Source organism: Thermobia domestica, chromosome 8, assembly GCF_964235325.1.
Source record: "Thermobia domestica chromosome 8, izTheDome1.hap1.1, whole genome shotgun sequence".
In the NCBI taxonomy this organism is placed as follows: domain Eukaryota; kingdom Metazoa; phylum Arthropoda; class Insecta; order Zygentoma; family Lepismatidae; genus Thermobia; species Thermobia domestica.
The window spans coordinates 10,626,749-10,653,390 of NC_137461.1; the positions used below are offsets into that span (position 1 = coordinate 10,626,749).

General features: G+C 35.4%; 1 protein-coding gene across 1 annotated transcript in view; it reads left to right on the forward strand.

Moving 5' to 3' along the window:
• Positions 1-26,642, forward strand: part of LOC145691574 (uncharacterized) — a 128,920-nt gene that overhangs the window by 58,695 nt on the left and 43,583 nt on the right. The window contains exons 10-11 of the mRNA XM_081766984.1: positions 13,616-13,651; positions 24,232-24,261. Coding sequence (XP_081623110.1) covers positions 13,616-13,651; positions 24,232-24,261 — 66 coding nt within the window. The remainder of the gene's footprint in view (positions 1-13,615; positions 13,652-24,231; positions 24,262-26,642) is intronic.

A 26,642-nucleotide genomic window follows, 5' to 3' on the forward strand; every position in this document is an offset into this window, starting at 1 on the left:
CCTGTATTTTCAGTTGCACTATTGAAATATTTGCTATTTTGTCTTATGTACACTCACATCATCCAAATAATTAAAGAACATATAGATTGTAAATTTATATCAGTATTAAAGATATACAGATGTCTGAAATTGAAATACCTATATGCATTGCATTTCTATGAAAATAAAGATATTTCGTTCATATTCTGGGAGTAGAGCTGACCTGGGAACATTGCAAAATCGAAATGAAAATGCAAGCATAAATTCCGGGTGCAATGAAGGTTTGACTTTCGTATTTACGAGAATTAATTCCATGTAAAAGTAATTTAGTTTTATTTCCTACGATTATTTCTCTTTAGGAATCAATATTAAAACTGCAAATTGTAATATTTCAGTTTCAGTATAAGAATAAAAGTTGAGATAAAATTTCTTAATGTAAAAATCAATCCACATAAGAAATTATATAGTCGTCTTATCTTGCCATTTTCTTTGAATGGCAATCAATATTTGAGACGTATATAATAGTGTATTTTTACGACTAGGAGTCAAATTGTTCAAAGTGGCTTGGTCCCATTTTATCCTGGTCTCATTTTTGAAGTTGTAACAGCATATGTTGAGCTTGATGAGTACACATTGAACTGTATCAGTCTTGACTTTTGGAAATGATTGGTTGAAGGAAAAATTCAATATCATTCATGTTTCTCAATTTCATAAACTTAGCCTTATACGAAATATAAAATTATTTGACGGATAATTCTTACTAGACCGATGAACCAATTTCCGCTTTCTTCTTGTTGGTGGTTGAACCATAACCTAACTTCAATTTATTAATCTTACTAGCTATTGCAAAAGGTGAATCCTAAGGAGATGAAGAGGGTTTCAAAATTTCTTACAAGGGTAATGTCATTCTAGGTTGAAATCTTAACTGTGAAGAGTTTCTTCATCATTTCGGTTACTAAGACTACACAGCTAGATAAGATCTTTTGTATTGCGTCCATTTTTAGAAAAAAAATGCAGAAAATATTGTAGTTACATTCAACCGATATTATTTCTCATGGCCCTTCCCATATGAATGTGACGTTACGCGAAAGGAATATTATCAATTAAGGAAGAAGGAAGAAATGTTCAAGAAAGGAAGGAAGGAGGTGGCGTATGACATATATGAGGCAACGTCATGGTTTTTGACTAGTGTGAAAGAGAAACACTGACAAATTTAACTTATGATTTCTGTCCCGTATTACATGTTTTTGATTGATTGTCTCTTTCGGAGAACGAATTCAATCTCTGGTAATTACTCGCTTACGCACGTCAAAGGCGAATATTTCGTTCCCCTTGTGAAATATTTAGGTTCTACTCCATTACTGAATGCAATGCTAGGTTCAAAGCAATATTGTAGCCTGGCAAATGCAGAAATATTTTCTTTTTTAAAGAATGTACACAAGCTTTTGAAGGCAAAGAAAACTTAGAAAGACGGTCATCCTAAGAAATTCCCTCACAATCAGTACATCTGAAATGTAGTTCTACAATTTGTTTCAGAATTTACGATTTATATTTCTGGGATTGCAGTGTCTATGGCCATCTAGCCCGTCACGTGCATGATGGATGACATCGCTCGGCGAGCACAATATCCGTGGAAAGAGAAGGAAGCATTGCCAGGAACCCATGTGTTAGGTACCACCCCGTTAGGTACCACTCTCGTGTTAGGATAACCCAGTGAAACCTTTTCAGTATGGCTGGCCCGAAAAATCTTTTTACATTCTTTCGATCGAATACACCACCAGGAATCCAACCCCGGACAGCTCGCACCGAAGGCAAAAGCGTTCCCGACTACTCTACGCGGAGAAAATACATTTTGTTTCAATAATTGAATTGTTTACTTCTGCTATTATTTGAAACTTTTGAACCTGTTCGAAACCACAAGAATGTTTTTATTTATTATTTAAAAACCATTGCATAATTCTCAGCTTGCGATTTCTGATATTAATATTCGTTAACTTCTTTCTTTCTTCAGAAATTTAATGTTTTAAAAAGTCGCAATTGATTACTGTTTGTATTCGTCAATTTCAGAAGTACCAAGGAAATAATCTGATTATGTTTCTTTGTTCCTTTAGTACGTTGGATAGGCGCTACTAAGATATTACTAAAGTTGATTAAACTCCTTTGTTCTACCCAATGTCTTACTGGCAAGGAGATGCCATGGATTTCGCCCTTAGAAATATGTATACCTCTTTAAGAAGGGGAATTTTCATCTCTGATACGGTAACGTTTCTAACACTTAAGCTCTTTTCGAATCTTGGAAGAGAATGGGATAGTTTGTAGATGAGAGTATTACAATTAGGAGCAAAGTTTGTAAAAATGACTGGTTTAATAAGAATCCTTTAGAAATTTTACCCTGTCCGTGTCTCTGTTCTACAAGACGAAATATGTCAGGGATTACTTGATATATCATCACAAAATTAGTTCAGATTTAGAGGCTCAAATGTTTGATTACGGAAACAAGTATTCAAACCGGCAGTAACAGAAATACATATTCTAAGAGGAATTAACATCTTTGTGCAAATCCCGTATTGAAAGTGCATGTTTCGGATAGAAATCAACGTTAGCAAAAATCACTATAGAATAAAAACTGTAATGTACAGGGTAAAGCGATTTCTTCTGGAATAAAATCGTTCATTCCCGGTTTCAACTGTGTTATAGAGTAAAAGTCGTATTAGATACCAAGAAGTTGTATTCTGTAATCAGATAATTATTCCAAGTAAATATTCCCTCTTCACTCTAATGAAGTTAGAAGAACTAGAAATGATAAAACTCTAACCCTACTTTCGGTTTCAATATTAATTCACAAAATATCACGCCACAGAAACCACTACTTTACGTGGTGTACACATGTCGCTATATATGGATGCAAGATGTAAAGGTATGTTTCCCCGTCAAACTGAGTATAATCATATAAAGTAAACACAACACTGACCAAGGCTATTATCACTAAGATTTGCTCAGTGTGTTGTTGAGTTTGGTAATATAAAAACAAGGCCTAATAAAATAGTCATAATAGAGCAATAGTCACACGTATACACTCTGCGAAGGAGTAGATTGTAAGACGAATCTATTGTATTTTAAGGTAGTCTAATTTTTCGAGATTAGTTAGAAAAATAATAAATATAAATATGACATTAAGATATTTTAAATATGTACTGAATATCGTTACATATAATATATGTATATGCCGATAAAAAAAGGATGCAAAGAAGGACAAACACAGCGCATGAAAATACAACATAGACAGAAACAGCACATGCAGAAGAGCAGCGAATACAGAAGAACAGCGTATGGATAAATGCAACGCGGACAAAACCAAAGAATGAAAAAAAGAGCACCTTCTTGATTAGCAAATTTATCGTACCAAAGAAGGTAGAGGCAATTTGATCTTTAGCTATTAAACTGTTTTCAAACGAAGTTGACAAAGGTCAATATATTTGATTGGGATTGATAGTGGTATCTTCCTCTGGGAACTTAAAAATAACTTTCTTTTTATCTGGGCATTTTGTTACAATATTTTAACGAAATAAATTAATTTCGACACGGGTCGACGTATCTGACTCGTTTTCATTGCAACTTATTGCTGTTTAGAAAAATGAAATTATTACTTTTTAAACAACCTATTTTACAGTCAGATTGATGCGCTTTGCTCATTTTCATGTATTTTCATTGTTTTCAGATTCCATTTTTAAAAATTAACTTTCTGTTGTTTCTTTGTAAGAGTATTTCACTTATATTTTAACCAAACAATCGAAGATGTTTGACAAAATTAGAACACTTGGGCAATTTATCTCATTTGCCAACAGGGCACTGCTTTGCACTAATTTTTCATGAAAATGGGGGTTTTAGGGACAGTTCTTTTGACAACCGGGGGTCTGTGTCCATGGACCGTATCAACAGTTACTATGGCAACTATGGGACCCGTGCCTTGGTAATCGTCCGCTTGAGAACCGGACTAGTACTGTGTTCCACTGTGTCCTTCAAGTCTTCGTTTCATTCCGAGAACTTCTCTTTCTAATGGTTTTTTTAGAGGATGAAACAGATGGAAGTCACATGGAGACGTTTCCGGTCTGTAAGGTGGATGCTTAAGGTGTTCCTACTTGAACTAATACAGTGTACTTTGTGTGACCTGGAAAAGTGTGCAGGAGCGTCATCATGGGGCAGAACTACTCCCTCCGGGAACAGTCCAGCCCGTTTGCTCTTGATGGACTTGCGTAGACTATGGAATGTTTCAAAGTACACTTCGTTGTGAATGATTTTGCCATTCTCTAGGAATTCGATGAGTTTTGGACCTCTAACGTCGAAAAACACTACGAGCATTACCTTGCCTTCTGGTGACATGGCTTTGATTTTTTTAGAAGAACTGTCACTGGGTCTAAGTTATGTTTCCAGCTTTAGTCACTGGAAACGATGCCCTCTAGGAATGCTGGATCTTTATGATACCGTACCAGATATTACAGTAGGTTCCGTACACAGATCTGTTTGCGGCTTGCTGTGCATTTTCGGTACCCACCGCAAGCATACCTTACGGTAAATGGAATTGTCATGCACAGATGTGCACACTGTTTCAACGCTTGACTCCGTCATCACTGTCAACATTCGCATCGTGACACGCCGATAACTTGTCACCAGGTCGTTCACCTTGTAGATGACTTCGAACGTGAATACCATCTTTGGTTGACCTGGCCTTGTTAAACCCCTTCTCCTGCCAGGAATCTGATATTACCTCGCTTATCCTGAATATTTCGATGTGAACGTCATGATTTTCTCACACGCAGTGCCGCGTCAATTGAAAGGAAGACACAGCTGACTGATTCTCTCCTGCGTCATGGGAGAGTGACCCGCACATATACACTAGGGTGGAGCGTTTTGCACTTTTGGTGGAAATTCGATGACGGCTAGTGCGGAAAATGTGCCATTAGTGGCATCTACCTCACTGACTTTCTTGTTTTTTTTTGGACGACTCCTTACCCTGTCCCAACGGGCTTAAACTTTTTGAAGTGTTTGGTTAGGAAACACGCACAACACCAATCACAGGAAAGCTACTTGTGGTCGTCTCTAGTGTTACCTGATGTCTATAGTACAATTATTTTTTTTAAAAGGAGCTTGTAGCAGTGCCAGTAAATTATTTTAAAATGTTTTTGAGTCAAAGTACAACCATATTAACTCAGATGTTGGAATTAATGTCCAGATGTTTTTGGAATGCCATGTTAATAATAATTATAGGCATAGCTCTTGATATAACACGATTTGTTTTTGGCAACTCTTCGCTTGTTATGTACACCGACAGCAAATACCATCTAGCGGCAGGCTACACAACTTCGAGGTTTTTACTTCGTACACGCTCTTCGAGCGTCGTCGCAACGTCCAGCTCCGTCCAGAAGATTTGTGCACCTTTTGCTCGCCTCGTTGGTTCCAGAACGTACGAAGACGTTTCTAGAATATTCTCGCTCGAAGTTCGCCGGTAGTATATATATATTGCGTAGTTCGGCGAATCAATCCAACAAGTTAGTTAATTGCAGCTTAAGCTTTGACGGTTTTAGTTCGCTTCTGTTTCTGTTAAGACAGCGAGTTTGTGCATTGTACCTAAAGTTACAGTCTTCTTAGAGAGATCCGATTCAGAGACATTTGTATACTTTGGTTCCCATGTTCGGAAGCATTGGAAAGCAAGATGAAGAAAAATCCTCATAGCAAACCAACACGGGAAAGTTTGAAACAAGGCTTATTTGGCACTCCAAGTGAAATGAGTGAAGTGCAGTTACCCACGTATGCTGAAGATGTGCGACATTATCATTGGTTTCGAAGTGGTTTAAGTGGTGACAAAAGTGTAACTAAATTACCAGTGACTGACATTTCTAAACTAGTTGGATAAAGAGTTGTACATATTTGGCGTAAAGCAAGCATTCGTCTGGTTTCACAGAGGAGAGTTTTTGACATGCTGAAAATATTTTATAATAATGACGCACCAAGGAAAAACATTTCAGTCGACAAGGACAAGAAACAACACTTCATGCAGGTTTTGTTGCACACGCGGAACCGTCTCTTTTTGACATTTCTTCTTGCGAATATAAAACCACCGAAGATTGCAACTGTGAGAGGTTACGCAAGATTGCAAAACGAGAATTTAAGTTTCTTTTGGGCCAGAGAACATGCAAATCTTTGTCAAAGATGTTTTCCCATAAGGTGAATAGATTTAAGGGGCACACAGTCAAGAAAGACTCTGGAAGTGTTGAAGCAAGTCCATCAACTAGTGGGATTAAACATAAGCACAGGTCAAGGATACTGGTGTCGTCAGGGGAATAAATCAAAACTGTTGAATTTGGAACCAGTCGGGATCTGACTTCGAGGTGCGACCAAGAATGAAACATTGCCTAATGCGCATCTGCCTTCAAAAATACAGCAGTGGCAGCGTTTAGAACTGGAGTTTCAGACAGACAGGTTGCTTTGATGACTTCTGCAGTATATCAGGACGCGGGACTCATATCGCCAGAGGGCAAAAATCTTGTTGTTGACAGATCTAAGGTACGAAGAGGAAAAGATAAACTGGGTGAGAAGATGCAGAAAGAAAAGACTCACGTTGGACGGGGGATTGCAAGTATGTACTTCGATGATGCAACTCTTGAGCAAGATACAATTAACGGCAAACTACGAAGACGAGAGGTTACAGAATAGCATATCACAGATCTACCGGAGGTCGTTCAGAATACTTGGGTCATGCTACACCCAAGTCAGACGTCGACTTTATGATGGAGCTTTTAGAGAAGTACCAATACGACATGTCAAGTCTTGAGGCAGTTGGCAGCGATAGTGAAGCCACGAACACAGGATGGGATAACGGCATGGTAAGTCAGATACAAAGATTTCTAAGAAAGAAACTGCAGCATTACGTTTGCATTCTTCATACTAATGAGTTGCCGTTTCGACACTTGGTTACCGAATTGGATGGTGGGACGACCGGACCCAACGCTCTCCCTGGCCCCATCGGAAAGAAATGAAAGGAGTTTGAACGTTCACAGATCGTTTCCTTTACACCAATTCTCGTTGAATGGGTGTCGGAAATAGAAAAAAACCGATGGTTTAAGCAGCGATCAGAATTATCTTTTTGAAATTTGTAAGGCTGTTGCTATAGGAATGTGTACTACCGATCTAGCAAACAGAAAACCAGGACAATTATCACATTCACGATGGCTTACATTGACCTGTAGAATGCTTCGCGACTACATCAATACTGATAAACCTAGTTCAAGTTTGTGTCTACTTTGCCCGTTCATTGTGAAAGTATATGCTCCCGTCTGGTTTTCAATACGACGAAGTCCTTCGTACGAAATAGGAGCCATGTATCTGTTTACCATAGTTAAGCTGTCACATTTTCTGCCACAAAATCTACAACGCAGTCATTCTGTTCTTTAAACAAACGGATACTACGCTAATCATGAAAACCTGCTGATAGCGATGACAGCAGATGAAAATCCGCATATTCGATCGTTACGCTGGAAAAGGATAAAAGAAGTTCCGTAGCTAGAAGACTCCGAGATCCCATGTGACTTCATTGTTCCGACATTAAACTTTACCGCTGAAAATTACTACGATATGATTAATTGGTCTAATTGTCTAACACAGCCGCCTATCACACGAAACAACTCATCAGCAGCTTGAAGAAAACATCCCAACCTCAGCTACTCTAACAACAACATTCCCTTGCCATAGTCAAGGTGTGTAACGCACAGTAAAGCTGGTGTCCAAGGCAGCGTCGAAAAAATCCGGCCAGAACGAAAGAGATATCAACGTTAGAGCCACACTGAAGTCTAGAACAATAACTCCCCGCTTCGAGACCAACAAGAACTACGTGACCTAAGGTCAAATATCAACGTATGCATACTTTGGAACTCTATGTGCAACCACCTCCCCGTAGTGAGTTCTGGGTTATGTTGCGTACAGAACAAAATAAGAAGAAGAGTTGCACAAAGAAAATAGGGTTATACGTATCAATGGCTATACCTATAATCACCGTAAACGTGGCATTCGAAACAAAATCTGGACATTAATTCCAACAACTGACCTAATATGGTTGTACTTTGACCCATAAACATTTTAAAATTATTTATTGGCAATTCTACAAGTTTCTTTTAATAAAATAATTGTATTATAGTCACCAGGTAACTATAAAAACGAGCACAAGTATTTTTTCTTTCATTGGTGTTGTGAGTGTTGCCTAAGAAAAAAACATAAAATTTTAAGTCCGTTGGGGCAGAGTAAGGGGTTGTCCAAAAAAATTAAAAGAGTCAGTGAAGTCGGTGCCACTAATCGCACTTTTCCGTACTAGTCCTCATCGAATTTCCAACAAAAGTGCAAAAGGCTCGACCTTAATGCACACACACACACACGCCGGACAAATCATTCACCTCTTTAATGTCGTACTACTTTCTTCCATAGCGACAAATTGAATTTCAACCAGGATTATTTTCACTTGGTGAACTGGGAACAGAACGTAAAATATAATATATGTTTGAAAAAGTTTCTCATGTACTTTTGAAAGTTAAACAACGTATAGTCTGTCCTCTGGATCGGTGTTGTGTAGAGATTATAATATTATGTAAGCCTTAGAACAGAATTATGTTTTAAACATTTAATATTCTCACAGGAAACAAACGAATGAGAACATAATCAAGAATTAATGTAACTGAATTTTTGGTATATCGAACTTACATAGGAAGTGGTATGCGGGGATCTTTCGTATATTATGTGTGTTAAATCCGGGGAAAGGCCACACTGAATACACTTTACATGTTAAGTACCTCGGTGTAATTGTGCCTGTTAGGGACGGAGCGACCATTTGAAGATTCGAAAAAGTCACGTTATGAAACACCAGAAAACGTGCACAAAATAGAAAGCTATGATCTAATTATTTTGAGACGTACAAAATATAGGTTTAAAAGGTATTTGAAGATGAAGGTGGCGGAAACAAATAACAATAACGTGGACAAAATAGGAAGCTATTATGTAATTGTGTCAAGACGCAATATAGGCTTAAAAAGTAGCTGGATACGAATCGGGCATCAAATGTTTGCGAATCAAAATTGTCGACTCAAATTACAAAAAAAACTAGCTATGGATCTGAAATGTTTCGTATATAGAGATATTTGACGTCGCTATGAATGAAATGGATACCAAAAGCGGAAACGGGAACGAATACTAACATTCAAAATTGCGGACGAAACGCAAGACACTACTATGGTACTAAAAGCGGGAAGGTAAAGGTGCTCGTGGTCACGGAGTACGAACCGAATATTAAAATTGCAAAATGCAATATAACGGATCCAATATGTCTTACAACAGGGTAAAAAATATACGTGAAAGAAACTCATGTGATTCTTACGCATTATAACGATGTAAATGATATTATCAATCTACCTGTTTTAGGTATATGATCAGAGGCGCAATAATTGAACAAAAATAGGTATATTGAAAAAGAAAGGAAAAGGTTTGTTGATTAGTTATTGATGTGGTTGTCATGAAAATAGATGGTTGTTGTGAAGACAAATATATTGTGATGTAATGGTTTCAAGGAGTCATCTTTTCAAAATAAAAGGAAACGTAAGATTTTAATATCTTATAAAAGTCTTTGCTGATATTATTATTTAATAATAATAATATAGATTTGTATTATCTCGTTATACAATTGTGCGACAAATCCCGGGACCCTGTAAAAGTCTTGAAGAATAGTAAAGACAGGGTTCAATTTTAATAGCAAGGGACTTATGAACTTAAATTATACTTATTTGCGTAGTGGAAGAAAAATTGAGCGCAAGACTAGTATGGCCAATGTACATAATGATGGTAGGTCAACGACTGATAATATAGAAGAAACCGTGTTGCAAATGGTAAATACTAACCAAATCTTGGATGTTTTTAGGCAATTGAAGCAATAACTTACGACGACAGTCGCTGAAATGAAACTTAACATAAGTCAACAGCTTACAATGACAGTCGAACAGCTTACAACGAAAATCGAAGAAATGAAACTTAACACAAGTCAACAGCTTACAACTACAGTCGAACAGCTTACAACGACAGTCGAAGAAATGAAACTTTACACAAGTCAACAACTTACAGCGAAAGTCGAAGAAATGAAACCTAACACAAGTCAACAAATACAGCTAATGTCTCAGGAAATCACTCAACAACTGACTCAGCGAATTGATTCTAAGTTAGACTTGATGAACGAACATTTTAATGCAAAATTTGAATTAACTGATCAAAATATAGGACGGACCTCATCACCTAGTGTACAACAGTCTCCAAATATACCAGGAAACGTAAACATGGCGGAAAACGAAGAGGGCGTTGATTTAGAATCGTCTGCTAATTTACTTCCAGAAACACTTGATATAGACATCGAAGAGCTGGATGATGCAGAATATGACATTCCACCAGTTGATAAACCTCCAACACTGGAAAGTACTTTGAAGGAACTGGACGACCAAGGATCCCTCAGTGATGATGAAATTTCTTCTCCTTTGCAACAAGTCGAAGAGACTGGCTACGTTCAAGAAAGTAGTGAAACTTAATCGCTTACCTCCCGAGAAAGCTCTGATGCCAGAAGTCGGTGTTCCTCCGAGAGGAAGAAAAGGAGAAGAAGCCTTAGCGGTGCCACTTCATATGACGCCATCTTGATACATCTAATTTTAAATGGAATATCATCGCAATTAATGTCAGAAAGCGAACGAATCAACGGTGGCCAGCCATCAGCAATGGTAGTTACAACCATGATCGCCGTCGGTACGTCCCATGGTTTGGTGCTGGTGTTTGATGCTACCCAAACCTTGAAATGGTGTTTAGGAACAACTGCGTTTGGAGAGGAATATGGATCTGTTTCAAGTCTCTGCTTCAACTATGTTTGTAGCAGAATTCTGGTTGGCTTTGCGATTTGCCAACGTTTACGGATTTGCCAACGTAAGTTTACGGATTTGCCAACGTTAGTGTTGTACAGCGATAGTGGTGGCTCAGTGCTCGAATTAAATTTCAAACGAACTATGGGAGTATGTGGCTGTGATTCCCGATGCTTGTTTTCTGGGAGCAGAGGAGAATTCTGTACTAGTGTGTGTGCGCTAGAACCCTTGCTGCTTCATAATTTCCAGAATTATCTACTTCATGTTGTTGTTATGGTTGCAATGGCAACATTATCTAAGGTAATTGTGGTAACAATATGTCCTAGGATGTGGGTGCTATTTACCCACGCTCTTCAGGCTGCTAACGTAAATTAGCCAATATCAGAAGAAACTTGTCTTCATAAGAAGAAGGGAGCAATTAAAAGTATACTATGATTTCATTCTTGTACGTAATGTTGGGTAACAATTATAAATAATTTATTTGTTTGTTTAACAGCTCAATTATAATTGATTTATTATGAAATATTTATGTAATGTATCTATTGTCTTAAATATTTTTTTCTGTTGTTAATTTGTATGTCATTATGATATTTCTAAAGCGCTATGTTTATCTTCAATTTATTTGTTTGCTCCAAAAGAGGGCCAATTAGGTTTAGTTGAAAGTTCATGACATTAATCTTAAATCGAAACAAATAATGATGGAATGATAATTCTCAATCTGTACTTGTTTTATGTTATATTGTTGCTCATAATCTTTGCATGTTGTATTGCCTTTTATTAACATCTAATAGGATGATAATCGTTATTTATAAATAATGTTGCTAGAACATGGATGAATATGTTAAATATAGATAAAAATGATGTCATATTAATTAATACGGGAAGGAGCAGAAACCATTAGTTAGTTTTCATTTTTTTGAGTAGCCCATCGACGATATATTTTTTATTTTGAATCGACGTTATTAATATATGGATATATGATGATATAATTAATACTATATATAACAGAATGTAATATTGTAATATGAATATATATATATATATATATATATATATATATATATATATATATATATATATATATATATATATAAGGAAAAGAGAAGAAAAATATTTTTATTAATGCAAATTTAAATTCATACGAGGGCTATTCAAAAGGTCAATATTTGGAAACATTTTAATCCAGGGTTCTTTCCTTCACAGTATTACTGTTACGTAATTCCCGTTCGAGCGATAATTTATATAACGATGTAAATAATATTATCAATCTGTTCCTGTTTTAGGTATATGATCAGAGGCGCAATAATTGAACACAAATAAGTATATTGAAAAAGAAAAATAAAGGTTTGTTGATTAGTTATTGATGTGGTTGCCATGAAGATAGATGTTTTTTATGAAGACAAATATACTGTATGTGGATACTTGTAATCATATTCTAGAATAAAAGAAGTGTTAAAATCTTCCACACAGCAGCAAATGGTAAAACATATTATTTATTAATATAATTATATATAGTTAAATGTAAAAAATATAGATCACGATATACGTAAATAGAGATCTCGTTATAGCATAAAGGAGAAAAACGGGACAAGGAGTAAATAACGGGTCAAGTAGGAGCAGGTGATGTTTTATAATAAACAGTTACTGTGGGTATACAATCATGCCAAAATGGAGGCACGGAATGCAAGGAAGGTTTTCTAGTAAACATGTAAGTTTTCTGATACGATGAATTTGCAGTAATAGTAATCATTAATTTACTACGATATCCCACCCCCACACCCGAAAGCATACAAGGGTCTAGGCACGGTTGATACATCGTTTGAAACCTCGGTTCTAGTACACTTTACATCTGCATAATTTCTCTTTAATGACGCCTGTAGGGTATGTTGCGGTTATTTGAAAATGCGATCTAAAGATCCGAACAATGACAGTGAAAAGTGTGCGTTGGAGCTTAAATCATTATGCTTCCACAACTTATAACATGCTTCCACACCTGTACTTAAAACATGCATCCAGAACTATTCATTATGTTCCGGTATCACATTATTCCATGTACACTTGTGAGCCATATCCGCTCTCATAAGTAGAGTTGGTACCAACACAGAGGCTAGTCTCGATCTCATCTCCGTCTCGCACTCCGAAACGAGGACGGTATCGCAATTTTCAGTTCAAAATGTGAAATTTTTCACTGCCATTGCAATTTTTCAGTTCCATAGCAGTGTTGTGAATTTTGTCTACTATTTTGAATTTAACGCTTTTGGTATCCGATTCACACACACCGACTTTGAGAATATCTATATACGCAATTCCAGATCCATCGCTTGCTTTCTTTGTAATTTTTGTCAGCCATGGTGTATTTGTAAACATTTGATGCCAGATTCGCCTTCAGCTACATATTAAACCTATATATGCTTACAATTACATCATAGCTTTCTACTTTCTCGTCGTTTTCTGATGTTTCGCAGTGTGCCTTGTTCTGATCTTCAAATGGTCGCCACACCCCCTACATTCACAACCTATAAGAGATATTTCATATGTGAGGTTTACTCGGTGACTTTTCAAGCGATTTGTAACACATGCAAATCAACGCGCAACACTTCAACCATTTACCTTGTTAGTCATAACAAAATATTGAAAGAATAAATTCATTTTAGTTGAAATTTTAAAGGAACAAGTCAAACAAAAACATTGAGTTCTTTTATTTGCAGATCAGCACTTTGATGGAGTAGCCGCTGGGCCAAATTGTGAGTTTAAAGTTCTTGGGAACTTGTTTATAAATTCGGAAATATATTTTTAACGTATTTTCAGTTGAGTTATAAATTTTTTACAGATTTGTCATATATATACCTTTTATCTTTAAGTATGTAAACAACCTACAGAGAGCCTAGTTTATAATACTAGGAAATGTATACAGGAACATGTAATTGAAATAGCTACATTCATTCTAGTTCTGTGAAAAGAACAGTTTCGTTTGACTCCGAAACAGTGCTTTTGTAAAATCGGAATTAGAAGTAAAATATCTACAGTATCCGGTTAAAACGGAATCTAATATACGAACACTTATTTTATGTCAAAGTAGGCTCCCTGTAGTTCTCACAATCACTTATCTACAGAAATCGATATTTAAACTGTAAGTCGTACAGTTTAGAATATTTCAAATTTCAGTTGAAAAATGAAAGTTGACATGAAATCTCAGCGGGTGAGTGAGAGGGAATTCTTCTCAAAGAATTATATCATTTTATGTTACCATTTTTGTCATATAAGAATAATAATGAAACCGAATATAATAATATATTTCACTGATTTGAAAGAAGTTATCTTGACCACATTTTAAACTTTTTATCACCAAATTTTTAGAGTGTAAATAGCTCTTTTGACTTTTGGAATCTATTGATATAAGTTCCAATCTCAAGTTACGGATGAAGCTATCCTTTTATGAGATATAAAGCTTGACACGGTTTCCACCACATCCTCCATGTCCCTGTCATGTAACTTGCTATGGACAATGATTGTCGACACACGATTTGGAAGATACTTTTCAGTTCCTCTGCTACAGTCATACAACGGCTTTGTGTGACCATTTTCGTTTAGTGTTTGTGTGACCTCCCATTAAGGATTCTCCTCCGATCGCTGTTGTTAGTCACTGTTTTGGTTTCAGATGAATTATGTAAACCGTTATTATTTTGAACATTGCGTTCTGTGATATATCTAACGTACTTGGCACTTATGTCATATTAGTATCACGTAAATGAGTGCCAACAGCTTGATATTTTCTTTTAATTAGGAGGCTGCTCATTTCACTCTCTTACTGGCTGCTCAGTTCAGTTTACACTACTTTTCTCCTTATCCTCACTTAGGCAGTGTTTGGCACGATATACACCAGGAGCATAGCATGACATTTTTCTTTTTCAAGTGTTTCCGTTTAATTGATAAGTATGTACATACTAGCGACGATTCATATGTCAAGACCATTATCTTCCCTCTGCAAACTGGGGACAGAAAGTAAAATTTAAGATAGATTTTAAAGTATTTTTCTACTCCTTATGGGTCTTTACACCTAGTAGGCTCTATCTGCCTATCCTTGATGTGTGAAAGAATTACTCAATTAAGCCTTTGAGTCACAGATTTAAGTAATGAAGGTGGAAAATTCAGTAGCAACGTGTGTAATTCAAAGTTTAAGGACGGAAATGCACTGGAATGCAATGCATAGATTCAAAATGTAGTTTATAGCTCTGAGCTGACAAATCAAACAATATCGAGGTAGGGGCAGTCCTTTGGACGAGGCATAATACCTACGATTCATCTATGTTATAGTTTGCTGTATTTGTTGAAGAGAGAGATATTGTGTAACGGTGAACGTATAGTAATAAATGTAATCCTAGCTCAAAACGGTTTCGTATTGCCGCTTTGCTGCTAATTATATTAAAGTTCCATCGAATTATGTATCATTTCATATACACGAAGTACATGTGTGTGATTACACAAAGTGAATAATGGCTCCAGTCAGTCGAAATGGAATACAACTTCTCAGTCACATGTAGCGGATGGTATTCAGCTCATCTCATTGCTCCTAATGAACATTGTGCAATCTGAATATTATGTATGTTGCTTACTTTTGACGCTGCAATTCTAATATAACATAATATCACGTTTTCATCTTGTAATTGATGCTCATATTGCAAGAAAAAAGTGTTTTCAAGTGGCCTTAGGTTTGAGTGATCTCTAGGAGAGTAGACGTACTTGATAGGTGTTTTTAAACGTTTATCACAGATAGAGTGCTCGTGTGTAGAACTGATGAATAAACCCACACATATATATAATAAGAAAGAATATAGTTTTTTGATAATAATAGAAATACTAAGATCTTTAAAATATGACCAAATATTGTAATATATTCAACAAATATTAATACTTTATTATAATGCTATGTCTAATAGAGACGTTATATCTCTATAGCCGGTGTCCTATGGGCAATGATTAGTACACAAATTTAATAAATTATACTTAAAATGAGGTAAACGTACTTAATAGAACCAGGTGTTCAGAAGAAATAATTAAAAGTTCACCGTTATGTTGCGGCCTTATCTCACGCATTTCTGGTGAGTTTTCGGAAGTAATTTCGTTTCATTGTGATATACACTGTCACCAGCTGAATTTAGAAACAGCAGGACAGTTGAAGAAGCCAGCTTGAGGAGCCTCCACCAGTCCACGTGAATGAAACGCATCGTACGTGTACTGCTGGCGTGTTTTCACCTCTCGGTAACCATATGAGTTGAGTGCGTGGTGGCCAAGACGAAGGACTGGAGTGTATTTGACCGTCGTCAAATGATAGGGACCAGACTACTGAGTGGCTTGGTTTCGAAAGTGGCTGCGGCACTCGGATTTTCAAAGGCAAGTGTGTCAAGGATGTATCGGAAGTACCTGGTTCCCGGTAAAACCGCACGTGCATGAGCAAACTGCCACGGTTAGGAGCGTGTCGAGGACAGAGGTAGGAATCAAATGGTCCACATCATAAAAGCCGATAGAGGGCCAAAGGTCCTCAAATCGCGTAGAGATTCAATGAAGGCCAGGAATGACGTGTTAGCAGGCACACTATTCACAACGGCGTACTCGCCATGGGATACAGAGGCCATCAACCCACGGGAGTGCCCCTTCTAATCACATAATACAGGAAACAACGTCTAGCATGAGCAAAGGAACATGACCACTGAAGGTGTTACTTACAGTTGTGTTCACAATTACGAAGAGCATTGTCTAACTCTGATATCGAGCTTGAAATTCTTCATACAGTTAACTCTGTATTAAACAAAAATAACTATCTCCTAGAAAGAATTCATGAATTTGACCCGAAGTAAAAAAAGTCACATTTTCTCCTTTACAATGAAATACATAATCTTGCTGTAGAACCACATCAAAATTTGGGCAGTGGCAGCTTAATGCTAGAGCGTCTCTCTCTGGTGCATTCTGTCCTTAGTTGTACACCAGCAAGTACCAAGTATTATGCGCTGGACAAGCACTATTTAAGTTTTTTTCTCGGTGCCCCTTCGTGTCCTCCACTTTTTTATTAAAACCTTTTTCTTTCATTTTTCAACATTAATGTCTCATTTCAAATTCCAAAGAAATTTTTTTTGTATATAAAATTATAAAAAATTATAATTTGAAGGTATGGTTTACCACAATAATTTTGAAGACGTATAGTTAACTTAGACGGATTAGTATGAGTTATTTTACAATGACTTATGCAGTAGAGTATAAAACGCATCAGTAAGTTATATTTTAAATATACCATAGTATGAAACGTTTTGTCAAATTTGCTCACTCTGTTCAACATTGTTTGATTCTCAATAAGAATACATATAACGTTTCTGTGGTTAGTTATAAATATGTATTTGCCTAACAGATATACCAGTAAAGACAATATGAAAAACAGAAAAGTAGAATAAGTTTATTTTAAAACTATCCAAAATTATTATGTGATAACTAAATTTGTTATTGGAAAGATATAAGATATATATAGAGGCAAGAACTAGTTCCATGTTTTATCTTGTTGTTTACCTACCAGTTACATTGCAGCTTACGTGACAATCTGTTACAGTTCTTGTTTCTCTCCTAAAACGGTTTACAATCATCTCAGCGAAACAAGCACCACTTCTACGAAACGCTTATGTCATTTTACATTGTTTCGTATAGTTATGCCTATTGACACATTTAGATGCGAGTTTTTGCAACTTCCGTCCAAAATAGCACTTCAGAGATCATTCACGTGTGCTATTTCAAGCTTTACACAAGAAAACAGCACCCGTTCTTTAAGGTATAGATAATAAAAATATGAAATAGTATGGCAGGTATAAATTTTTGTTGTATGAAGTTACACGTAGGCATGTAGTCAATATTTTTAATCTTAATTATGTGTCAAGTGAACGTCTTTGTCATTATTCTATACGAAGTATGTATTTATTGTTTACACAGAAAGTCGGACACAATGATTCGTAAACAATATGATTGTGATTCATTCAAGTAATAACGCAAATTCTTAACTAAAATTGTTCCACTACCTTCACGAAACATTTTCCAGAGTATCTGTTTTAATGGTTCGTATGTCCGATATCCTACAATAGATTTTTATAAGATACTGCATTTAATACCAAAGTTTTTATTATCTACTTTTTAATGCAATAGTAAAGGGGATCATGTTATTCAAATTGTGGTAGGAAGGAAATAGAAGAAGATACATAATACTGCTTCGAAGCGTTGAAGTGCCTCACTAAAAAATAAGTCTTCCTTGAGCATAGCAAAATTGGAAGGAACGTAGCAAGTCAACTAAAAGTGGAGGTGCTTGTGTATGCATTACTCAATATACTGGTAGCTTAAGATTTCTTAACAAGATTTTAAAATATATCCAGAAGTGAAAGTAAGATAAACTTTTCGCACTATTTTTCAACACTTTGACTTCGTACCTATATTTTTTATTTTTTAATAGAATGATAGAAAAGAAGAGTATTATACGAGTTGTACAGAAGAAATATGTTTTTAATATTTAACGTTCGTACAAGTAATAAAAAAATGTGAGCCTAATAATTAAATAATTGTAACTCATTCATACGTGTATCTAAGTTAGTCGAAACAAATTGCTAAATAATAAACATTTTATAGTTAAATTGTTAAAACAAGAATCCAAATGAAATTAGAGGAGAAACACTTTTTTTGTTTGCAGATCAGCCAAGACAGCTTAACATCCTTCCGTCAGAATGCGAGTTTAAATTTTTTTGGTTTTTTGTTTATAATTTCTTAAATAGTTGCTTTCTCTTGTATTTTCAGTTGTATTATTGAAATATTTGCTGTTTTGACTTATGTACACTCACATCATCCAAATAATTAAAGAACATGTTGATTGTAAATTTATGTCACTATTAAAGATATACAGATATATGTAATTGAAATACCTATATGCATTGCATTTTATGAAAATAAAGATGTTTCGTTCATATTCTGGGAGTAGAGCTGACCTGGGAACAAGGCAAAATCAAAATCAAAATTGCAATCATAATTTCCGGGTACAATGAAGGGTTGAAGTCCTAATTTGCGAAAATTATTTCCATGCAAAAGTAGTTCAGTTTTATTTCCAACGATTATTTCTCTTTAGAAATCAATATTAAAAATGGAAATTGTAATATTTCAGTTTTAGTTTAAGAATAAAAGTTAAGATGAAATATGTTAGGGTGAAAATGAATCCACATAAGGCATTATATATTCGTTTTATATTGTCATTTTCTTTGTATGGCAATCAATATTGGAGACGTATATAATAGTGTATTTTTACGACTAGGAGTCATATTTTTCAATGTGACTTGGTCTGATTTTACTTGGTCTCATTTTTGAAGTTGTATTAGCATATGTAGATCTTGATGAGTACACATTGAACTGTAGCAGTCTTGACTTTTGGAAACGATTGGTTGAAGGCACAATCCAATTTCATTCATGTATCTCCATTACATCAAATTAGCCTTATACGAAATATAAAACTATTTGACCGATAAATCTTACTAGACCGATGAACCAATTTCAACTTTCTTCTTGTTAGTGGTTGAACCATAACCTAACTTCAATCTTACTAACTACTGCAAAAGGTGAATCCTAAGGGGATGAAGAGGGTTTAAAAATTTCTTACAAGGGTAAAGTCATTCTAGGTTGAAATCTATACTGTGAAGAGTTTCTTCATCATTTCGGTTACTAAGACTACGCCGGTAGATAAGGTCGTTGGTATTAAGTCCTTTATTTAGAAAAATGCAGAAAATATTGTAGTCACATTCAACGTATATTATTTCTCATGGCCCGTCCCATATGAATGTGGCGAATGCGAAGGGAATATTGTCAATTAATGAAGAAGGAAGAAATGTACAAGAAAGGAAGAAAGGGGGTGGGGTATGACATATATGTGAGGCAACGTCACGGCATTTGACTAGTGTGCATGAGAAAAAAACACTGAAAAATCTAACGTATGATTTCTGTCCCGGATTACATGTTTTCGATTGATTGTCCGTTTCGGAGAAGGAATTCAATCTCTGGTAAGAACTCGTTTAGTCATGTCAAAGGCGAACCAAGATAGTCAGAAAATGTATGACTTATGTGCACTTATCGAATACATAGCATCGTGTCAATATTTCGTTAATGTTATGACAACAACCCTCTCGAAGTAACAGAAGGGTAAGCAGTTTTAAGAAAGAATAGTGAAGCCTTGACAAGACACCCTAACTGTCGTTGAAATATTTAGGTTTCACTCCATTACTGAATGCAATGCTAGTTTCAAAGCAATATAGTAAACTTGCAAATGCAGAAATATTTTCTTATGTAAAGAATACACACAAGCGTTTAAAGGCAAAGAGAACTTAGAAAGACAGTCATTCTAAGGAATTCCCTCACAATCAGTACATCTGAAATGTAGTTCTACAATTTGTTTCAGAATTTAGGTTTTATATTTGTGGAATTTCTGTATCTATGGCCATTTAGCCCGTCACGTGCATGATGGATGACATCTCTCGACGAGCACAATATCCGTGAAAAGAGAATTAAGCATTGCGTGGAACCCATGTGATAGCGTGGAACCACCCCGTTACGTACCACCCTCTTGTTAGGATAACCCAGTGAAACCTCTTCAGGATGGCTGGCTCGAAAAAGCTTTTTACATTTTTTCGATCGAGTACACCAGCGGGAATCGTACCTTGGACCGCTCGCACCGAAGGCATGAGCGTTCTCGACTACTGTACACTGGTCAACTACAGTTTGTTTCAAAAGTTGTATATGTTTACTTCTCTTTCTGCTATTATTAGAAACTTTTGAACCTGTTCGATTCCGAACGAATGTTTTCATTTATTATTTAAAAAACCTTTGTCTAGTTCTCAGCTTGCAATTTCTGATATTATTATTCGTTTACTTCTTTGTTTCTTTCTTTCTTCAGAAAAGTAATGTTTTAAAATGTTTCCATTTGATTACCGTTTGTATTCGTCAGTTTGAGAAAACACCAAGGAAATAAATAATCTGATTATGTTTCTTTCTTCCTTTCATACGGTGGATAGGAGCTACTCAATTATTGTTAAAGTTCATTAGACCCCTTATTCTACCCAATGTCTTACTGGCAAGGAGATGCCATGGATTTCGCCCTTAGAAATATGTATACCTCTTTGAGAAGAGGAATTTTATCTCTGATACAGTAACTTTTCTAACACTTAAGCTCTTTTAGAATCTTGGGAAAGTATCAGAGAGTTTGTAGATGAGAGTATTACAATTGGGAGCAAATTTTGTAAAAATGACTGGTTTAATAAGAATCCTTTAGAAATTTTACCCTGTCCGTGTCTATGTTCTGCAAGACGAAATATGTAAGGGATTATTTGATATATTACCACAAAAGTAGTTCAGATTTAGAGGCTCAAAAGTTCGATTAGGGAAACAAGTATTCAAGCCGGTAGTAACAGAAATAAATATTCTAAGAGGAATTAACATCTTTGTGCAAATCCCGTATTGAAACTGGAAGTTTCGGATAGAAATCAACGTTAGCAAAGATCACTATAGAATAAAAACTGTAATGCATAGAAGCGATTTCTTCTTGAAGAAAATAGTTCATTCCCGGTTTTAACTGTGTTATAGAAAAGAAAGTCGTAGTAGATACCAAGAAGTTGTTTCTTGGAGTCAGATAAGTATTCCAAGTAAATATTCCCTCTTCACTCTAATGAAGCTAGAAGAAATAGAAATCTAACCCTACTTTCGGTTTTAATATTAATTCAGAAAATATCACGAGACAGAAACCACTACTTTACGTGGTGTAGACATGTCGCTATATATAGATGAAAGATGTAAAGGTATGTTTCCCCGTCAAACTGAGTACAATCATATAAAGTAAACACAACACTGACAAAGGCTATTATCAGTAAGAGTTGCTCAGTGTGTTGTTGAGTTTGGTAATATATAAACAAGGCCTAATAAAAAAATAATAATATAGCAATAGTCACACGTATACACTCTGCCAAGGAGTAGCTTGTAATGAAAATGTACCCCATTATATTTGATGAGTGGGCGTGTGTGTTTGAATTTGTTCTTTTCCCGTCTAAAATTTTCAATTCGCACATAGACTTTTCTTCTTTTTTAAGTATTCGGACGTTATTATAATTAGAACTTCATTCCCACAGTCATGCTTCTGCCCTAGTCCAGTTTAAGTCGGTAATTCATGAATTTGTGTCGCTATTTCTTGGATCTTCTAGATAAATTTTGAGTAGACAACGTTAATTATTTAATGGTGGAACTAACTACAAGTTTATAATTAATATTCTTGACACAATTAAATTTGTTAATTGTAACTAGGTTTCACTTACTTTTACAAAACAAACCGAAACAAGACATAACATATACTTGGTAGACCTATGTTCTGACTTACGAGAGGTGGAACAATGTTATTATATTTTTCAAAGGCTCTAGTATCATTGATGCCATGACCCTACAGGAAGATCTTATATGCTATATACAATGGAACATTCTCGCCTTTATTTGAATGTCCGAAACTTAAATTAGGTCGTAGTGTATTGTGTACTGCATATGACTATACTATGCAGAGAAGTTTGGGAGGAATTAGTTTCAAATGCCTTTACGTTTATTTTGTGTATATAAAGTTAACTTCTTACATTTAAAACAGACGTTTTCAAAAACGCTACAACATCTAGAAACTCATTTTAATGCGGAGTGTTTATACAGAGTTTTATCTACCTGCCATGTCTTGTTCGGGAAATAATGTTCTCTTGGCTTGAGTTTTTGAATATTTTTTACACACCTTGTTGTAATCAAAGATGTTTATAATTCTATGCATGCTATGATGAACTAATTTTCCAGAAAATTCAAAATCAGTAAAGCAATCTAGGTTGAGTTTGTTGCCAAACATTTTCACACTTCCTACATTGATATATTGATACAATAGAATATATTTTTGTCTTTCAATCTGTCATTTTTAACAGTCTAAATTGATGCCATGAAAAGTAACACATTGTGATTTACAAGTTGGATATTGAAGATTAAGACGAAACTTTGAAATAGGTAATTGGCGTTTATCCTATTAGTACCTCATGAGATTGCATTAGAGGTATAAGGTCGAAGGTGCAACTGATTTTTAGGATATTGACCATTATCGGAAATTGATGTTTGGCTTCTATTTTTGTAGTTATTAGTATCACTTTTCATTTTGGCAAGTAGTACAGAAACATAGTTATTGCCAGTTTAGACCTGAATAGAGGACGAAAGTGCGAGACGTACTTTGTTCTTAAGACGCTGCACCCACATAAGATAGGCATTCTGTATCATTTCGCAATATTGATGCCAAGAAACCAATATTGAAATTGGAACTTGTATTGGGAGTCTTCTTTTCACCTTGGTGATATAAGAATGATTCTGGGATCAAAAACCTTTTATGGGGGTACTGTAAAAAAAAATCACTATCCATCATTACCTACTATCGTTACTTCACCTAATTTTCAGTGTTGAAATCAATACTGTATATTTGAAAACTTACGATTTTAATAGAGTGTAGATGTGGAAATAAAAGTTACTAATAGAAGTTTTAAGACATATCAATGGCATATTTTTCCCTTCCTATTATTCCTCACTCTATGGGTATGGTGTTGAAACCTAAGGTATTGATAAAATTCTTCATCTTTTGTTGTTGTAGATAAATAACAATTAAGGAGCAATCTGTTCTTGGAACTTATTATGTATCCCAAAAAATTCGCTATCTATTACTATATATATGTTTGTTTTGTTTAGAATAGGCTTATCATACGGCTACTTGGACGTCGATGTCACTTATCTTGTGATATTTTTACCTCTACGGGAGATAGTTTCCCACACGTTTGATGCTTCTTCATATATGCCTCATTATTGGAAAAATGTGTAGAGGCTCTTTGGTTAAAGTTGTAATTTCTTGCAGTGTAAATCTTGTAGATTTAGGCGTGTTTTGATATTCTCTGTTGCTTTCGTATTTCCACAAATAACACCGTATGAAATGTCGAATTAGAATTCAAGACATGAATGTAGATATATTGTTTATTTATGTTATGTTAGTTTCATAACTAACAGTTTCATTCCACAAAAATACTATACCTTTTAGATGATAAGTTTCAAGAAGAGTTACTATTAGTAATATAGTATTGTAATTACATCTATTTAAGTAAACATTTTTAAACAATGCTTCAACAAGTAATATAATATATTAGATTTGAAGTAATTGTAAAATATTCTCTTGGAAAATATTGTTTAATTTCTATATTTCTTTTACTTCTAATAAACCCAGGGGTAATACGAGATAAAGAGAAACAAATAAGTAAGTATTGACTAAGTAATCGTTGTAAAATTTTATCATTAAAATATATTTATAATATTTAGCGAGTGGCTCAGGGCACATTCTTCCTAACCCTTTACAACTTATTTTAACCCCCAACATCTTGAGAAAAAATAAACCTTAAAAAAAAACAGACATTGCTTGCAGCTGTATGCGAATCGTAACAAGTAGATATTTATGGATATTGGTACTCTTACTAATTGTGAATCGCTAATCATTGTAGTGATAGGCAATCGGTGCGAAACTGCCTTGTTTACCCGATACATGTAATACATATATACCAAACCATATCCGGGTGAAGTTGAGCCAAGTTATACCCCCAAAACGCCGGAACAATGCAGAAAATGAAAAATGTATGCATATAACCTGATACCTACGGGAACGGACACATGACCAAGATCACGGAAGCAGTGTCACACAAGCAGTGCTGCAAACCCAGAACAAACTGATAGTTTTTCAAAAAGAACGTATACGAATTTATGGCATTAAAACAATTGGCATAAAAGATGAAAGAAATAAGCAAATGGTGGGTTATAAGTGTTTTCAATTAAGGGATATATGAAACTCTAAAGTTGAGTAATTTTGCGATAATTATGTATTCCCAATTAGCGAGGGAACCAATTGTCATAAATATCTTACTGCCACAATTTGCATATAATCCTCGTTAAATATTTAAAAATACATTTAGTTGAATGTAGGGTCGAATTATCTTTTTAGTCTTTCTGCATTTTAACGTCACATATACGCGAATTGACTTTTTACCAATCAATTGTGTCAATATTGAAAGCGATACAGCCCGTTCAAAGCAAACATAAGGGTCCATGAATATGGCATTGTTTGTAGTCTATCCTTATCGATATGATTAATATATGGATATCAAAGTGTGGTCCTGTAGGGAAACACATTGATATATTTGAAAATATGAATTTGTGCATAAAGAAAACTGGAATTTGATTGGATTATAAAGAGAATAGTAAAACATGCTTAGTGCACATATATTATCAAGCTGTCATTAAGACCGATATAATTTTCTGTGTTGCGTTTCACAGTTTTGCCAATTTGTGTTAATCATCATATAACGTTGATGCTTTTTAAGTATATTTTGATGATGTACAGCACTACAGCGCATAAAGGGAAATAAATATTTGGATTTCTGATTCCCTGTATATATTTTCTCAACCAAAAGATCTGTCAAAATCAGAGAGGCTCGTAAAAGGCAAGTAAGATGTTGATACGAAATCTTGTAGGCCATCTGAATAGCAGTGGATCACTGCAGCTTTCACATAACTACTTTTGCAGCTTCTCCTTTACAGTGACCGACAAAATTTCGCGTAGAAGCCCAACTTAATTTGTACATCACGTAAGTACAGTAGACTTAGACTCAGGATAAATGTTCAGTAGAATGGAATAACACGTGTTCCTGGCTAACTGAAGGAGGACCTGGGTTAAATGGGCTGAAGTAAATGCCCCGCCCCAGTTTGCAATCATGATATACGGTATCAAGTCATTTCGACACACAACGCTTGAGAGGTATCTCATACTACGTCACTTTCTGTGTCGAAGACGTGTCATAGAACATATCGCCGCGTCGCTGATATTCGACACAAATCCACGACGCCTCAAACGCTAGATCTTACTTCAGCTGCCGCGGGAATGTGACACCTTAGCCAGGACAAGGATGGATTCAGACGAGGAATAGAAAGACGAGAGAAGTAGAAAATGTTTAAGATATCCCATTGTGAAAGTGAGAAATTGATATGGGTGGTCTTGGAAATTTCATTACCGAGTGCGACGAGGACAGTATACATATTATAAACAGAACATATTAAAAACAAAATGTTAGAAAATTACATATTGCTTGGTGAATTGCAGTTCGTGAATGTGTAGTATATTTCTGACATGTGGTTATTTGTGCTATTTTTAAAGTGTAGTTTGAAATAGAAAAGGGAAGCAATACACAATGTAGCTTTATGTTGGCATTTCCACAAAACAGTTTGCTAGGTTGGTACCGAATTTTGGAAAAGGTAAGAGAGAAAAGAATTCCTCTTTTTCGGTGACATATCCATGAATTCACTATGTAATGTACAACATACTCTTTCCCATGCTTTTGTTTTTTATTTCTGTTGCTATACGAATTACTGCTGGAGTTCCATATTCTACGTTGTGTCTGAATTCCTGCAATGAAAACTCTGTGTAGGAAGCTTCCATTGAGCTCATATTTGAAATGAGTATCTGGTTGCTGTAAAGCAAAAAATTTGGCATTTTGGCGCGTCTTCGACAGATGAAGTTGCGCAGTGTGTGAAGCTCTTAGCTTGCCAGGTGGTGGGTTCCCAAGATAAGAATGCCACAGTGGCATGTTTGTC